This window comes from Diospyros lotus, chromosome 2 (genome assembly GCF_014633365.1).
Source record: "Diospyros lotus cultivar Yz01 chromosome 2, ASM1463336v1, whole genome shotgun sequence".
NCBI classification, from domain to species: domain Eukaryota; kingdom Viridiplantae; phylum Streptophyta; class Magnoliopsida; order Ericales; family Ebenaceae; genus Diospyros; species Diospyros lotus.
In genome coordinates, this window is record NC_068339.1 from 42,474,009 (window position 1) to 42,493,115 (window position 19,107).

Genomic DNA, 19,107 nt, shown 5'->3' on the forward strand with positions numbered 1-19,107 from the left:
ATTCACGATTCTTTAGATTTAATTGCTTTGTTGTCTCCCTTGATTGCCTTCATAGAATCTGCCATTTACAGTCTTGCACCACTAAGGTCAATCTTTCCAGAATAACCGTTTACAGCTGTCTTGCCAACCCTCTTTTACCAGGGACTCCAACAAGATGCTTTAATTCTAAAGAAAGTTTTAGTTCTTACTAATTCTATTAAAGGCTTTTGTAGTCTTTTTGGGGGAGGCAGATGTGGAAGTCTCTTAGACATGTCAGTGCTCAGCATAGGAGGAGGACCTACATTAAGTGTGTGTGTGTGTGTGTGGTAGAATTAATATGTATCATTCCTGTTTAACTTGCTTATTCTTTTAAAAAGGGCATTCCTAGTGCATGAAACTCCCTGCTTTGAGAGGGTGCAATATCCTATTTAATTTGCTTATTTCTTTAATTAAATTAAAATCAACACAGTTTGATTGTGCAATTTCCAAACACTGCAAAGATGCAAATTCTAAGAGCGTTCGTATTATCATGAATGTTCAGCAACCTGTTTGGAATGAATGGTTCCACAAAATTTTTGGAATTCATTTCCAATTCTAAATTTGTGTTTGGAATGAAAAAAAAAAGGTTCATTTGAATTCTACGAATTCAATTCTATGGAATTAAACATAATCAAATTCTATCAAAATAGGTCGAAATTCTAAATGAATTCCACAAAGCTCAAACAAGCAAAACTTATAGAAAAAACTACCCCTCAGCAACCTTTTCTTTTTCAAATAAAACTTCAATTTTGGATTTATTCCAAACGTAGGTTTAGGAAATTCAATTGAAGTTCCATATTTTAAGTTGTGCCATACCAAACATGAGAATCTATTTGCATATGAATTCTATGTAGAATTCATTTATCAATCAATTCCACATTTCAAATTCATTAATTCCAAACAGTGTTGGGCATAGATGTAGATTCCTCATGATCTGTCATATACATATTGTATGTTACATGCAACTGTTTAGAAAGACTGGATATTGAGCTGCTACTTGCTCAGCGTTGTTGTTCCATGCCTACAATCAATAACACGCATCTTATTTATTTCTCAGTTTCACCTGGTCATTTTACTAAAAAGAGTAGCGGATTATGTTTTTGCCAAAAATGTGATACAATTCTTTATTTCCCATGTGTCTTATGTGAGCCCATGGAATAATTTTATATGTGGAGCCATTTTTAATTTAAATGGATACTTTTTGGCGTGCAGGTGTTGAGCCTTCTGGATGGAGAACGGACCGGCAGTGTAATGAGTCATCCAGAAAAGCCAATACAGGCTGAGACACCTGTTGTTCAGATGCCTGACCTAATAGACACCGGTGGTCCCAATGACTCAAATAGTAGAGAAGATTTTCTTAAAATGCAGGGTGATCAAGAAATTGTGAATCAAAAAACATCCACTGCTCCTATATTTGATGATCTATTTGGGGATAGTTTGGGCACTTGTACAGCTGCCAGTGAACAGAAAATTGACGATGACCCATTTGCCGATGTTTCATTTCATGCCAATGACGAGAAAGATCAAATTACTGATATTTTTTCAGGATTGAGTGTTGATAAACCAGCTGGTGAGGTCCATGTGGCAGCTAATGGAAGTGGACCCAAGCCATTTGACATTTTTGGTCCTACTTTTGAAATTCCCAAGCAGGAGCAGGGTCCTAAAAAAGACATTAGCCATTTGGTAGCTGGCTTATTAATCAATAAGAATTCCTTAATGATGGAGCCAAAAGAAACTTCCCCTGGGGCATCCTCTGAGACTATCTTCCCAGAGCCCACTATGAATCCCAACCCCCAACCTTATAATGGTGTTTGGAATGGACTAATCGGAACTCAAGCAATGGGGATGAATGTAAATTCTATGTTTCCTTTGGGCCCTATGGGATATAATGTACCACCTGGATATATGGTCAACCCTGGTTTTTCTTCTCAGCCTGTGAATTATGGTGCCATGGGAAATCTCTTTGCCCAGCAGCAGCTGTTAGCAACAGTGTCCAACTTCCAGCAAATGGCAAACCTTCAATCTCAAGATGCTAGTGTCAATCATGCTGGTCTAACCAAAGGAGAGGCACATTCATCCCCTCTTCCTGATATTTTCAATCCAGCTGTTCCAACACAAATCCCGATGACAATGATGAACACTTCAAGGAAAGAGGAGACCAAAGCATTTGATTTTATCTCGGTAAGTTTGAGAACCAGCATCTTAGTACAGTAGTTTGTATTGAAATCCTTTCCTCATATTGATTTGAGAGTTGGTTAACATCCTTCTACTTGAGCATGTTGCTTTTGAAAATTTCTGTTCTTCCAAGTCCAACAGTCACAAAATCATAGCTAGGATGGGGGTAGGTAATGACATAAAAATCTGGTAGTTGTAGATTTTTTATTGTGGAACATATAAGCTGCCAATCAATGTTGAGGTATCTATTTAGCTTGACACCTCCCTGCTAACAGTCATGTCCTTATTGCAATTCTTTGCAATGATTCGTTGCTTTTTTGTTCTTATGTTTTTGAAATATTGGGATTTGTCTAGTGGCAAAATGAGGCATATAGGTAACGTGTCTATTCTGCAGAAACTGGCTAAAGCCCTTGGCCAAAAGTGTGGATGCTGGATCTGTTGTGCATTAGGTGATGCATTTAGAAGCAGCAAAAATAGGATAGCTGAGGAAACTGGCATGCCATTTCACAATTTGAATCTGGCTTTTACAATATGGCTTTGTAGGAATTTTTAAACTCCCTTATTGTGTTTATAGATTCTATAGGATATTTTTATTCTGGGCATACATCAACTGTAAAAGAACTCTTCCTTCTGCTATTTTTTTGTTCGTATTCTCAAACCACCACCCAACCCCCAAAAAAGAAGGAAATAAGAAGCGGGGAGGGTAATAGAGCAAGGATTTTTGCATACATGAGATTTCCATAATTTTAACTGTGTGTCATCTATTGGACTTTATTGTTTTTCCTTTTTGTAGGCATTTACATATTTGTTTGTGGAGAAGCCCCTCGTAGTGAGGAAGACTTTTGAAACCCAAGTCAATTTAGCCAGATATAGAAGGTAGAAATACTAAGCTACAGTTTTGAAGAGAGATTCTAGAATCAAGTTACTTAGCATGACAATAAGACTGGTTATATGTATTCCTGTATGTGGGTGTCAGGCTAGGGTATGTGAGTAGAGTTTTGAATTTATACTGTTTTCACGCCCAAGCACACTTAGATTTGGCCACATTTTATTTTGTTTAAATGGTTTTGAATTTTAATATCTATGTTCTGAAAATCCGTCAAACTATTGACTCAACAAGGAAAATGATCAGTGGTGAACAGTCAGACTCTGGTTGAACTGGATTTTTAAAGAACTAAATAAATTTAAAGGGTTAATTACCCCAAAAAAACTCATTTTTTACTATATTTTCGATTATGTTCCAAACTTAGAATTTTTTCAACATTAGGGTTAGACTTTTGTCAGGACCTTGTGTCCTGACAGTGGAATTCTCCTCGGATGAGGGGAATTAGGGTTAGAGAGAAAAAGAGAGAGAAGAGAATGAAGGAAAGACGAAACAGAGGAATTTCGGGAGAGAAATTGAAAGAAAGAGGAGTCTATGATTCTGTTATGAAATTTGTTGATGCTTTTATTGAATAGGGAGGCCCTTATATAGCCCCATTTCCCGCCAATCTTCGGTAGTTACAACCTTAACAGCCTGGTTGTTATACCTTCTAACAGTACTAACAGCTCCCTTTAACCATCTAACCGCCAACCAACAGCCTACACCATCTAACCTCCACCCAACAGCCTAAACCGTCTATTGTTACAATTGTAGTAAGTAAAAATACAAATTTTCCCTGGAATCCCATAGGATCCTGACAATTACCCCCCAGTGTAGAACTTTCTTGTCCTCAAGAAAGTGAGAGAAGCCTGGCTGATTGTGGGAACTGTTTTGACAGATCAGGAAGGTATTAACATGTATTGTCGTCGGGGTGGAGATGAGTCCACTGAACCAACACCTGAGTAATAGGAGCCTCATGCCTGTAGATCACCCTTTTATCCAATATCAAGGCTGGTTCCACCAGAGGGAAAGAATCGGAACCCAAGTCCGGCAGGGTAGAGGAAACCAGTTGTGCCCCCACTAACTTCTTGAGCAAAGATACATGAAAAATCAGATGTATCTGGGAGTTGGCTGGTAGCTGTAGCTGATATGCAACGGTTCCAAACTTTGCCACGATTGGGAAAGGGCCAAAGAACTTGGGGCTCAACTTAGATATCTGGCTGTTAGTGAGAGTTCACTGGTGAGCATGTTGTAATTTCAAATAAACCAAGTCCCCAACGGAAAATACCCTCTCACTGTGTTGGCGATCAACAAATTGCTTCATCTGGTGCTGGGCAGGAACCGATTCCTTTTGTAGGACCTGCAATACCTCCTGCTGCTGCTGTAGGAATTCATCAACCGCAGCCACCGATGAAGATGGTAATGTGGCAGGCAAGTAAGAAGGCTTGTAGCCATATAAGGCCTGAAATGGAGACATCTTGATAAAGCTATGATAGCACAAATTATACCACTGTGCTAAGAAAAGCCATCTGTGCCATTGACGTGGTTGAGCTAGACAAAGATAGCGTAAGTAAGTTTCAAGGCATTGGTTTACCCTTTCTATTTGACCATTTGTTTCTAGATGGTAGGCTATGGACATGTGTAGGTGAACCCCCAATGATTTAAACAAATCTTGCCACATAAGGCTCATAAAAATCTTGTCCCGATCCGAGACGATATTCCTTGGCACTCCATGCAAGCCAACTATTTGATCCTAAAATTCTCGAGCCACCTCTTGGGCCGTGAAAGAATGAGAGAGCCCTATAATATTAGGCAAACTTAGTGAACTGATCTACCACTACCATTATGCAATTTTTGCCTTCCCACCTTGGCAACCCTTCTTCAAAGTCCTTGGGAAGACAACTCCACACCTGCTTCGGTTGCTCTACGGGCTGCAACAACTCAGGAGTTGCCATCAATTCATGTTTATAATGATGGCACACGTAACATGACATCACATATTCTTGTACATTCCTCTTAAGGCCAAGCCAATAGAACAGTTGCTTGACTTTGTGGTATGTGCTTCTAATACCCAAATGTCCCCCCACCGGTGACCCATGTAATGCCTGTAAGATTTTGGACTTAAGCTAATAGTAGTCTCCAATCACGATCCTGGCATGAAATCTAATAAACCCACCAAATATAGTGTACCTCGGTTTACTAGAGGGGTCGAGCAGTAGCTGCTCCTACAGGTCCTTCGTCCACCTAGCTAAAGAATAGCTCTCGGTTACCTCCTACATCCAATCTGGAATGATAGTAGTAATAGCTGCTATTGACCCTTCCTCAAAACACCGAGACAACGTAGCTGCGACTGCATTTTCTTTTCCCCGTCTGTACTAGATTGTATAATCTAACCCCATCATTTTACTCATTCCTCTCCGCTGCAGTTGAGTTTGTAATTTTTGCTGTAAAAGGAACTTTAAACTTTCATGATCAGTGCATATGACAAAAGGCCCACATTCCAAATAATGTCGTCACTTCTCAACTGCAATCGATACGACCAACAACTCCTTATCATAAATACTTAGCCTTGCATTTTTAGGACCTAAAGCCTAGCTTAGGAAAGCTATGGGTCCGCCCCCTTGCATAAGAACAGCCCCCACTCTGACACTACTCACATCCATCTCCAATACAAAGGGCTGCCAAAAACAGGTAAGGCCAAAACAAGGGCCTGACTCATCACCCTTTTTAACTATTGAAATGCCTTTTCGCCTTGGGAATTCCATTGGAAGTTATCCTTTCATAATAGTTTCGCTAACAGCTTGTTGATAATTCCATAATTTCGCACAAAACACTGGTAATATCCCGTAAGCCCTAGGAATCCTTGCACTGCCTTCACCATTGCAAGCCGAGGCCAATCCTGCATAGCTGCCACCTTGTTTGGGTCTGTGCTTACTCTTTGGGCTGAGATGATATGCCCCGAATACTCAACCTGCCTTTGGGCAAATATGCACTTCGATTTCTTCACATATAATTGGTTAAACTTAAGGATCTCAAATGCAGTTAGGAGATGGATGAGATGTCGGAGGTTGGGCTGTAAATTAGTATATCATCAAAGAAAACGTGGACGGATTTGCATAGGAAAGGCTAAAAAAATATGATTCACCAGTGATTGGAAAGTTGCGGGGCGTTTGTTAAACCAAAAGGCATAAAATTGAACTCAATAGTGCCCATGGTGTGTCCAAAAGGATGTTTTATCAATGTTTTCCGATCTCATACGGATTGATGGTAACCAGCCTGGAAGTCAAATTTTGAAAAAATGGTTGCATGTTTGAGTTCATTTAGGTCTTCAATTATGGGTATAGGGAATTTATCTTTAATAGTTATTGAGTTTAATTGACGGTAATCAATGCAGAATCTCCCAAACCCTCTTTCTTTTTTACAAGAAAGACGGGAGAAGCAAATGGGCTATGGCTAGGTTGGATAATGGATTGTTGTTAACATTTCCTTAACAAGGTTTTAGATTTCAGTCTTTTGCTTGGGCATATACCTATAGGAATGGACACTGATGGGGTTTGAATTGGGTTTAAGTGGGATGGCATGATCAAAAGCAAATCTAGGAGGTAAGAATAAGGGTTCTGCAAAGAGGTCCTTAAATTCTTCCAACAGTTTATGTAAAGAGACAGATGCGAGTAGTGTCAGAGTGGGGGTTGTTCTTATGCAAGGGGGCTGACCCATAGCTTTCTAAGTCAAGCCGTAGGCCATAAACATGTAGGGCTAAGCATTTACGATAAGGAGGAGTTGGTGATATTGATAGCGGTTGAGAAGTGGCTGCATTATTTGGAAGGTGAGGCCTTTGTAATACACACCGATCATGAAAGTTTAAAGTTCCTTCTATAATAGAAATTACAAACTCAGTTGTAATGGAGAGGAATGAGTAAACTGATGGGGTTAGATTATACAATCCAATACAAATGGAGAAAAGAAAATGCAGTCCCAGATACGTTGTCTCGGTACTTTGAGGAAGGGTCAGTCACAGCTATTACTACCAGCATTCCAGATTGGATGCAAGAGGTAATTGAGACCTATTCTTTAGCTGGGTGGACGAAAGACTTGCAGGAGCAGCTACTACTTACCCCTCTAGTAAATCGGGGTATACTATATCTAGTGGGTTGATCAAATTTCATGGTAAGATCGTGATTGGGGACTGCAGTCAGCTTAAGTCCAAAATCTTACAGGCATTACATCGATCACCGGTGGGGGGGTCATTCGAGCATAAGAAGCACTTACCACAAAGTCAAGCAGTTGTTCTATTTGCCCAGCCTTAAGAGGAATGTACAGGAATATGTGATGTCGTGTGACATGTGTCTGCGTTGTAAGCATGAGTTGATGGCGACTCCAAGGTTGTCGCAGCCCCTAGAAATATCGGAGCAGGCGTGGAGCTATCTTTCCATGGACTTTGAGGAAGGATTGGACGGAAGGCAAAAACTATATAATGTTAGTGGTAGATCGGTTCACTAAGTTTGCTTGAGTATTTTTGGATCAAGTAGTTGGCTTACATGGGGTGCCAAAGACTATAGTCTCAGATCAGGATAGGGTTTTTACTAGTCTTGTGTGGTAGGATTTGTTTAAGTCATTGGGGGTTCGGTCTACACACGTCCACAACCTACCACCTAGAGACAAACAGCCAAACGTAAAGGGTAAACCAATGCTTTGAAACTTATGTTGTTGTTGCCTCGCACAGCCACATAGTTGGCACAGATGGCTTTCCTTAGTACAATGGTGGTATAATCCGTGCTATCAAGATGTTTCCATTTCAGGCCCTATATGGCTTCAAGCCTTCCTACTTGCCTGCCACATTGCCATCTTCATTGGTGACTTGATGAATTCCTACGGCAGCAAAGGAGGTATTGCAGGTCCTAAACCAGTATGGTTTGCCCCCTCCTCTCTGCTTCATCAACTTCTTCCCTGGTTCCCCCCCCCCCCCCCCCCCCCCCCCCACCCCCCCACAAAAAAAAAAAAAAAAAACCCTAAAAAAAAAAAGAAAGGAAAGAAAGAATGATCCAGTAGTTAAACAAACTTGGATTATCTGCTTCCTGGTTGAACCAGCTAATTCACTAAATATTGATCAGTTTTTTTCCGGCCGGTTGAATTAGTCTGGTACTAGTTGTCTTGTCCAATTCGATATTTAAAACATTGTTTAAGATAAAATGGGCAATTACAAATGGGTATAGAGGTTGTTATTTGTAGCTTCATATAGAATCCAAGTGGGAGTATCAGATGCATATTTCATGTCATACTAGGCTAGGGTGCCCCACACAGGTGCTGCACTTTGTTAGAAGAGTCTATCAATCCTAGTTATGAGAACCTAATTGTTGAAAGGTTTTTTCCTCAAATGTTGCCCTTTTGCAGAAAAAAAATTAATTTTTTTTGGGGGTTCCCTGTGATGTGATTTGTGTTATTACTGGAATTTGGAAAGAGAATTTATTTGTGTGAAATAGTTGGCATCCCTTTTTCCTTGGGTTACATTCTTCCAGTAAAGAGACTTGAGGTTTGAGTCCTATTAAATTATTTGAGGAGAAAAATGGCTTTATTTTTAAAACCAAGTCCTTGTTTTGGCATGATCAATGAAGTTTCTCTTTGGTCTTCTTGCAGGATCATTTGGCAGCTGCTCGTGATCCAAAGAGGGTGGTCTGACTTGTTCGTGCTTGTTGGCTAGCATGACCTCTTTATCCCCTGCAATGGCAAGCTTAGTCATGTTGGAAAGCAGGGTTGTCTTCCTCTGGATACTGGAAATTTCGTGCTTCCGGCACAGATCTCGAAAGGTGAAGTTCCTCTCAAAACACTTTGGTGTATATGATAGACTATTCCTGTACTGGAAATATTTGGGTTGAAAGGTTATATGGACATCCCAAGTAGCAAAAGCATGCAAAAGTGAAAATATGGTTCTTCCGTTAGCTTTAAGCTTAGATTCCGTAATCAGCTACTATTCTACTATTGATAAACTGCAATGAGTTTGTAGAGTTGCGTGTGCTATATTTCTTTGGGAACTAAAATTTACCCCTTCTGTTTGCGGACAATTTTGTGGTGAGCAACTATTGAGTGCTTGCAGATTAGAACTAGTTGCGGGTGAAAAAAAAAAAAAAAGGAATGGATCATGGATGTTCTTGGGCCAAGATTTTGTGCCATCTCTTTGTTGATTAATGTCGTGATGATTCTTAGCTAATTCAAAAATACTATGATTTAAAAAAAAAAAATTTCTCAGAATGGCACTACATATGTTTGAATTGTCGTTTTCCTTTGTTCTTCTAGCAAGTGCTAGTAGCGGTAAAATTTGTTTGTTATCAAATTCATGACAAGCTTAATACAGCAATATCCCCTTAAATCTCGCTAATGGGATCTTCTAGGCAATTTGGTTGAGTGTAGTATATGAGAGAAATAGTTTTGTGCTTTTGAATGGTCATTTCGGTATAAATTTTATATTTATCTTATTATTTATCCAAGTTAGAAAATATTTTATAAATGTGATTACGTGATCATAACTATCTCTTAGTTTTGGCATCAAGAGTTTATGCTATGCTAACTTATTGAGCTTATTTTGAGTTCAAAATTGGATTAAAGTAAGTTAAATTAAATTGGACCCAATACTGGCATTATAGATTGTGTGTTATGATGTAGGCATGACCCAAGTTTGTCGAAAATTAACAAATAAAAATTAAAAGTAGTTTGACTTCAAGTTAAGTAAAACAGATGACGGATTAGTTAAATAATTTATTTTGAATTTGAATAAAATTTAAATAATCTTGGATTGAAACAAGCTAAAAGATAGGTATTGAAATAAGAATAATTGAGAACACAATAGTACAACTAAATTTTACAATCAATCTTGCATCGAAAATAATTGAACTCAAAAGATTATTATAGAAAAAGTTGCTCAAGACATGACAAAAAATTTGGATAAACTGTTTTTGAGCAAACGATTATCAATTGGATCAAATCGTTTTATTGTTTTCTATGGATAACATGAAAGAAAAAACACACGTTGGTATACTTAACGTCAATTTTTAACCATGAGATATTAAAGTTAAAAATTTGAAGAAAAAAAATTAAAGAAAATCAAAAAGAACGCTGACAAACTCATTGGTCAATTCATGGAACTGCGATGAGATATTGAGATTTGGTTCCAGGCAATTGAAAGGTTGAAATGACTGTAAACTTAGAAAATTCAACAAAATCAAACTAAGATTGGCCAAAAAAAAAAATAGGGAAATAGTAAAAATGAAAATTGAATTTGAAGAAGTTGATGGACGCAAGGGTGGACGACACAAAAATGATTCTCATGGGGGGTAGTGTTAGATGATGACCGGCAAGATAATTATGGTATGTTCAAATCACTAAAAATAATTTAGGGGACGGGGCGGACAGTAGTCTCAGATGATGACCGGCAAGGTAACTATGGCATGTTCAAGTCACTAAAAATAATTTAGAGGGGGCGGGGCGGGCGGTAGTGTCAGATGATGACCGGCAAAGTAACTATGGCATGTTCAAGTAACTAAAAATAATTATAGAGATTTGTCTATTTCTCTTTCAATTTTAAAATCACGAGTAAAAGAGAAGAAGAAAGGGAGAAAAAAAAAAAAACAGCAATAATTACTAAGTAGTTAATGGCCCAAATCTCCTTGAAAAGACAAATTAAAAGTAGTTCAGTAACATTTTAGATTTTTAGATAACAAGAAACATCAATAGTAACTAGTGACAACTTATGAGTGATCGACAAAGGGTTTTGGTGGCAACGATAGCAGCAACAGGGCTTGGCGAGGAGGCAGTTTCCTAGAGAAGAAGGGGTTGTGTGTGAAATTTCTTAAAAGTTTTAAATGCTATCAAGTGACTCCTTTACCCCAAAAGTTTTAGGTTATTGTACATAAACTTGATATTTTTAGTTTATTCTGCATATGATCTTTGATTTTGTTCAAATTGCCTCAGACCCTTGCAATTTACATTTTATTACACATGAGACTGTTCATTTGGCATAAATTGCATTACATCCTTGAAATTTATGCTTATGTAAAGTTTATGTTTATTGCATTAAAACTCAATTTTTAAGCATACATGCATGTATAGCCATATCATTGTGCATTATGTCTTGGCATGAGTGGATTTAGAAATCTATGTAAGGGGAGGCTAAAAATTTTTTTTGAGGTATAAAATTACACATCACAAATTTTGAGTGGATTGAAATTTTTTTTGACTAAATTATTAACAAAATTTATTATTTTTTATATTAAAAAATTAATTTTTATATTAAAAAAAAAATAATTATGAGCTGCCCTGACTTCATGCATGCATCCGCCCCCTGTCTTGGTGAATAAATTTTATGTGTTTTTATTTTCTTAGATTGTTGAATGAAACCCATCTCCAAAACAAAAAATTAGCATAACCCACAAAAAAATGCACACAAAAAAAAATAGTTGAAGTTTTTGTTTACTTAGTCCTTACTTAACATATTGTTGGAGTCAAGCAATGAAAATGTATTCTTTGGTGTTAAGGATCACATTCAAAGCTGGTAGAAGATCTTTGAAGATTTAGAACAGTTTTTATCGAGAGAAAGTGAAGTATTTGGGACATGTTATTAGAGTAAAGGTGTAGCTGTGGACTTCGAAAGATATCAACTATGCTTGAGTGGCCAAAATCCAAAACAATCAAAGCTTTAATAGGCTTTTTTGGATTTACAAGTTAATATTGTAAGTTCATTAGACTCTGAATCGGAATGTACATTTAAATTTTATTTTTTATAATAAAATATAAAAAAAATATTCATATCATATCAAAATAAAATCAAAAATTTTCTAACTGATCAATTAAAAACTACGGTTGCGTTCTCTGTTTTCAAGTCATTTTTAATTTTTAATTTTCTAAAATAATGAAAACATGTTCTCTTTGGTGTTTTTAAAAATACATTTTTAAAAACAAAAAAGAAATTGTAAAGAAAACTCAAAATAACAAAAAGTTGTTTTGAGTATTTTCATCCAAAACAAACTCAAAATTCAAAACATATTTATTTATTTATTTATATTTTATTATTATAATGGAAAAATATTATAAAATTTATTAACCTTAAAATGTATATATTTTTTTAATAATATATTAACATTAAATATTTATAATTTATTTAATAATCAAATTTATTGAATGAAATATCATTAAAAAAATATTTTTAAAATTTCAAAGAGAACGCGTTTTCTAATTTTCTGTTTTGAAAAATAATTTTTCAAAATAACAAAAAGAACGCGTTTTCAATTTTCTAAAAATTGACTACCAAAACTGAAAATGAATTCAAAATTCAAAACTAAAAATTGAAAAGTGAAGAGAACGCACCTACTCTTCTTAGAGGCAAAAATATCAAACAAATTTAATTTTTAAATTTAAGCAATAATAACTTTAAACTTAATTTTTAAATTATAGTCCAACAAATCAATAAAAATTCACAAATAAATTAGTGATTAATATTGGGATAAAATGGTCATTTTGACACATGGACAAAACAATAAATTTATTTTCAAATTTATGGTCCCCTATATTGGCATAATTATGGGCCCCGAGACAATGAACTCTTTGATTTGTCTATAGTTCCGGACCTGAAGTTCATACAACATTATAAAAAGATTGCAACACTTCTAATGATTATATTAAAGAAAAAAGAAACTTTATACAAGACCCCAAATTAAAGGAGTCATTCGAGCAGAATGAAAATGTGATACTAAATTAACACATTGATGTGATTTTATAAATTAATTATGTGTTGTTATATATATATAATTCTAAATACATGATAATGAATATTTTTTAATAAATTTAAAATAAAAATAAAATTTATCTATTAAGATCCGTTAATACGTATGTACATGCACATAAAGTTCAAGCTGTAGCATTTATACCACATTAAATTATATTATTTACAAAAAAAATGTAAATTAAATCACATTAAATTTAAATATAATAAATCAGATTAAAATAATTTGAATAAATTTTCTTTCATTTTCCAATTTTTTATTGAAATGATGTATGGCTCAATTATTTAAATGACTTTAAATAAGTAAATAAAATAAAATCTGAAAAAATTATGCAATCTCTATATATTTTAATTTTGCTCAAAACTAAATGGATTTTTACGTTATTAGTTCTAATAAATTATATTAAAATAAATTCTTTTCTACATTCTATTTTCTCATTTTATTTTTTAAAGATAATTTCAAGAGAATTTGCAACTTTTAATGAATGTAAATAAAAATATTTAAATAAAATATATTTAGTACTATTATTTTATAAGAGTTCAAACCAAATAATTTGTGTATTTCAAAATTAATTTATTCCCGTATTTTAATTTTTAACATCACAATTACCAAATTTTTATTTTTGTTATAGTTCAATCTCTGTTTTCATTTTTTATCAAATTATCTTAATACAAATATCGTGATACATTTAAAATAAACCTAAAAATCACTTAATAATAAACTTTGTAATACCTCAGATCCAGCTATAGAAAGAATCGAATCAACTTATTCTATTGGATTTACGCGAACTTTTTAGGGATCACCTATCATTGAGTTACCCTATCTCAAACACGCTTAACTCGAAAGTTCTTTATCCACATTCAACCCAAAAGGTATTCAGCTGACGTTTCTTTTATTGCTATCCTCGATATATATACTAACTTATCTAGAGTCCTTTTTTAGACCTGATATTGGGTCATCAGGGTATTACATTCTCTTCCGTTGAGCTCATGACGTTTTCTTCATGTGACCTTACAACTGGCCATATATCTTCTCTCTTTTGGGGGTTGCTATCTTAGAAGCCTGCCAAGAGTCGCTTCTTGTTTAGGCCTTCATGCCTCGGCATCACTCCATGCCCTCATCTGACCGCCTTCTCCAAGGGTCAACTTTAATACCACCTGTAACATCCTGCATCGAGCGATAAGAAGGAACATATCAACTTATCCTGATGGGCTTACGTGAACTTCTCAGAAATCACCCATTTTTGAGCTACCATGAGTCAAACACACTTAACTCGAAAGTTTTTATCCACGTTCGGTACGAAAAAGTATCCAACTTGTGTTATTTCTTTCTTTACTATCCTCAATATATATACTAATTTCTCTAAAATTCATTTTTAAATCTGATCTTGGGCTCTCGAGGTATTATAAACTTAACATAAATCTTATAGTTAAATTATTTTGAAATTTATCTTAGTATATACTATATTAATTTTCTTTAACAGAATTTAATAAATATATAATTAAAATTTAATAATTATAGTAATAAAAATATTACAAATTTACGAAACTTTGTCGAGACTGGACTACTAATTTACCCGTTGATAAATTTAAAACGTTTAATAATAATAAAAAAAAATGTGACCACACAAGATCGTAAGCCCCGTTCAGTTGGCCCGATGGGCCGCGTGAATGACTGTAGAAAAATCGGCCAATCAACTTCGGGCGAAGACCGCAGGCTCCACACATGTCTCAGCCCAAATGGACTTCACACTCGAAGTAACTCGTTTCCGAGCCCACATCTCTGTGGACAATGGCCCGGGGACTTTCCTGGGCCCGAGAACTCAACCAAGGTTAAGTTCGCAGCCCGCTCACACCGTCCCATGTGGTCGATTGGTAGCCTGGGTGAGCTTACTGAATTGTATATCCAGACTTCAAAAGCATTCAGGGTCCGATGTGGGATCCGATTGGCGATCGCGGATGATCGATGGGTCGACGACGGACGAAGACAAATTCGCGCCCCTGTACAAATTGGAGGATCATTTGGCAGCTGCTCGTGATCCAAAGCGGGTGGTCTGACTTGTTCGTGCTTGTTGGCTGGCATGACCTCTTTATCCCCTGCAATGGCAAGCATAGTCTCGTTGGAAAGCAGGGCTGTCTACTTCCTCTGGATACTGGAAATTTCGTGCTTCCGGCACAGATCTTGAAAGGTGAATTCCTCTCCAACACTTTGGTGTATATGATAAGACTATTCCTTTACTGGAAATATTTGGGTGGAAAGGTTATATGGACATCCCAAGTGGCAAAAGCATGCAAAAGTGAAAATATGGTTCCGCAGTTAGCTTCAAGTTTAGATTCTGTAATCAGCTACTATTGATAAACTGCAATGAGTTTGTGGGGTTGCGTGTGCTATATTTCCTTTGGAACTGAAGTTTACCCCTTCTGTTTGCGGAAAATTTTGTGGTGAGCAACTATGAGTGCTTGCAGATTAGAACTAGTTGCTGGTGAAAAAAAAAAAAAAAAGGAATTAATGTCGATGTTGTTGGGCCAAGATTTTGTGCCATCTCTTTGTTGATTAATGTCGTGATGATTCTTAGCTAATTTAAAAGATTTGTCAGAATGCCACTACATATGTTTGAATTGTTGTTGCCCTTCCTTCTTCTAGCAAGTGCTAGTAGCAGTCAAATTTGTTTGCTAACAGCCTAACACTGCTAGAGCGGGAATAATATTTTTGCAGTTTTTTTTATTGATGTAAAGGATTTATAATATTTTGGGCAATAGTGGGTGGGAGTGTGTGTGTGTTAATATGTCAACAATAAACCAATCCTCACACCCCTAGCCATTGTCGGTGTTGGTCGGCCAAACCACAAGATCAAACATAAATCATGAAAGATAAATAAAAAATATATAAAACATAAGAATACGAGATTTACGTGTTCGGATCCTAAGGATCCTACTCACGGTAAAGGCTCCGCCTCTAATCAATCTATTAAATACTTTTTCGATTACAACAGCTTACATCGATTTATAACAAGATCACAAAAAATACATTATTGCAAAGAAAAACTAAAGAAATGAAATATAAATACAGATCATTAATAGCCAGAAAATACTTGTACAAATAGTCTCTTTACCTCAATCTCTCACAGCAGAGATTAGGCAATACAAGTAGATCTTACTAAAACAAGCCGATCGATCGAAGGAAGGGATTCACGAGAGTGTGTCTCTCTTCATACGTCAAAAAATAAGGTTTCAGAAAGAGAGAATGAGACAATATCGATTAGGGTATCAAAGAACCCTTGTATAGCAGCAAGAAATCAGTCCACATTAAGAAGGGATTTTGGCCCACGATATTTAATAACCACAAATGTCAACAGCATATTAGATATAGTAAAATGAAAACCCAATTTGCACATAAGAAAGAATGCAAACAGAATGCACATGAAAAATATAAATGATAAAAATCATTCCAATACATTTTGAATCACCTTATTTAACAGTCAGCAATAGGATATTAGGGACTAAAAGGGGTTAAATGAAACAAGTATGAGTGCAGTGGTTGGGGTTACCAGGGGAAGAAGCTACTTGATGAGATTTTCAGCAGTTTTTTCAACTCTAAACTAACTTAAACATTGTGGACAAGGTTCATATTGTGAGGGCAGGGAATGATATGAATGCTAGAGGAGCATTTGTATTAACACGAATAATTATTGCAAGTGGCAGTTAGCTGTTGCAGAGGAGTATATTTCTAATAGCAGTTATATTATTTGTTTAGTTGCTGTAGTAATTATATTAGTTGTTATGATTAGTTAGCTGTCGTAGAGTTATATCTGTTGTACTGTTAATTAGTTGGAGAATGGTTGGAGATCGCTGCAAAAGTACTATTTTCTCCAATTTCCAAGCAGAAGAGGTTGCTATACTCAATTCTTTTGGAATATGAAGAATCAGAATTCAGTTTTCCTCTCCCTTTCTTTTCTCTCAAAAATTCCTCATCCTAGATCATTTTGCTTAGGGCTGATCACTGGCTTACAGTTAAAACTTATTCAGAACTGAGAAAAAGAATTGAGTGATTAGTGAAGCTGATAACCAAGGGGAGCAGAGTAGTCTTGTTCTCCTTCTCTGTTTCTTCTTCTTACATTCTTCTCTCTCGATGACCTCTTCTTCTTAAGAAGCATCTCCATTCTCCCTGGGCAAGAAGCTAATCACTGGTTTCATTCAGCGAATATTTTCTGTAACAGAAACCCATTAATTGAAACTTAATTTTGAAGATTTTGTCACTAGCTAGCATGTAGTCACGGAATAAGGCCTTGAAGGGCTTTCTCAAGAAGAGATCTGGAGAACAATCTTCAAGGCTATGTTGTTAGGCTTTTGGTAGTAGAGGAAATTTATTGGAAATAAAAGTTGAGTATGATTTTCTTTATGAAGACAAGACCACCATAATTTTCCATAAAATGGCTAATGTGAACAGGTTAAGAAATAATATTTGCAAGTCGAGAGTTGAAGAAGAAGTGAGGAAAAGGATATTTCTCAAAAGGTGATATTCTACAATAGTATCTTCACTGAGTAGGAGTGGAGACATCTTTATGCTAGGTTAAATTTCAACACTTATCTCTAGAGGGTAGCGGGAGCGGAGAGGCTGGAGAAGTGTTCATGGAAGAAGGGGTGCTTGGGCTCTTAGTACCTTAAATGGGCTCATTGGGCCACCTTTTTTATCTTTAATCCCAAAGGTGAGTGATGCTGTAGGGTACAAAGAATTTAGACTAAATTTGTATTGTGGGAAACATTTACAAGATCACAGCTAAAGTTTTGTCAATAAGAATAAAAAGGTAACCACACAAGATCGTAAGCCCCGTTCAGTTGGCCCAAAGGAGCCGCGTGAATGACTGTAGAAGAATCGGCCAATCAACTTCGGGCGAAGACCGCGGGCTCCGCACACGTCTCAGCCCAAATGGACTTCGCACTCGAAATCACTCGTTTCCGAGCCCACATCTCTGTGGACAATGGCCCGGGGACTTTCCTGGGCTTGAGAACTCAACCAAGATTGAGGTTGCAGCCCGTTCACGCCGTCCCGTGTGGTCGGCAGGTACCCTGAGGGTGCTAACTAAACTCTTTATAAATACTTCAAAATATAGTTTAAAGACCGATGTGGGATAGACTACAGTGTTTTTAAGTTTATTCCAAAGAATAGGAACGTATGCTCAGCCAATGTTCCCCCACTAATTTTAATGATGCCATAAGCCCTGCAAGGTCCACAGATGCTGGTCCCTGAAACAGCATAAAAGGCAATCTAAGAGAGCTGATTTTCTGATGAGATCGACGTCCAGGGGGGTCGCTTCAACGCGCAAGGGGGTGGACGGTATTTACAAGGGGCAGAATCACGAAGATATCCAGCCACTGTTTATTATTTTGACAGCAAGTTTGAAAATATCTAGCCACTGTTCATTTCTTTACCGGTAAGTTAGGCAATTCTTAGATCCCTATAAATACCTTCTTCCTTCCTGTGTTACATATCTTGGGAGTATCCAGAGATATAGAAAGGTTAGAGAATGTGAGTTTTTGAGATAGAGCGAGTTTGTGTAAATCTTCTTAGGATTCTATTTTGGTGAAATAGATTTGTTTTTCTTTCAAATTTATCTCTTCTTTCATTGATAATAATCTCTGGATACCCAACAAGTGGTATCAGAACATAAAGTTTAAAAAGAAATTGAAGAGCATAGCCTATGTTCTTCAAACTCAAATTTTTAAATCACGTCCAATTGATGTTTTGATCATATAATCTCTTTCAGTTACTCCTCAACAAGAAGAACAAAGTTGGTTGATCTTGTACACTCTGATGTATGCGATCCTTTAGAGGCTGAATTGTTAGGCGAAAACAAGTATTTTTTAACATTTATTGATGATGCTTCTCGAAATATGTGGGTATATTTCATAAAGACAAATGACCAAGTATTTGATTACTTTAAATTGTTTTATACCATGGTAGAGCGTGAAACAAAAAAGAAGTTGAATTGTCTCTGGTCAGATAATAGAGACAAATACACTTCCAAAAAGTTCAATACCTACTGCGAGAGACACGACATCCAACATGAGAATACGGTCTTACGCATCCTCAACATAATGGTGTAGCTGAGAGAATGAATTAGACTATTATGGAAATGGTCAAAGTATGCTTAGTATGGCTAAGCTGCCAAAGCCATTCTGGAGAGAAACAGTTAAAACCGCTTGCTACATAATTAACAGATCACCGTCAGCACCAGTGAATTTTGAAATTCCGGAGAAAATGTGGTCTTATAAGAATCCCTCT

At 36.3% G+C, this 19,107-nt stretch overlaps 1 protein-coding gene across 3 annotated transcripts in view; it reads left to right on the top strand.

Annotated features, from left to right (window-relative positions):
* Positions 1-15,382, top strand: part of LOC127794976 (protein MODIFIED TRANSPORT TO THE VACUOLE 1) — a 31,003-nt gene extending 15,621 nt beyond the window's left edge. For 2 of the 3 annotated variants that reach the window (XM_052326333.1, XM_052326332.1), the window contains 2 exons: positions 1,231-2,199; positions 8,690-9,210. In XM_052326333.1, coding sequence (XP_052182293.1) covers positions 1,231-2,199; positions 8,690-8,731 — 1,011 coding nt within the window. In that variant the 3' untranslated portion in view covers positions 8,732-9,210. Of the gene's footprint in view, positions 1-1,230; positions 2,200-8,689; positions 9,211-14,840 lie in introns of those variants that run through there. The other variant, XM_052326334.1, reaches the window with a different exon arrangement.
* The last annotated feature ends 3,725 nt before the right edge of the window (positions 15,383-19,107 follow it).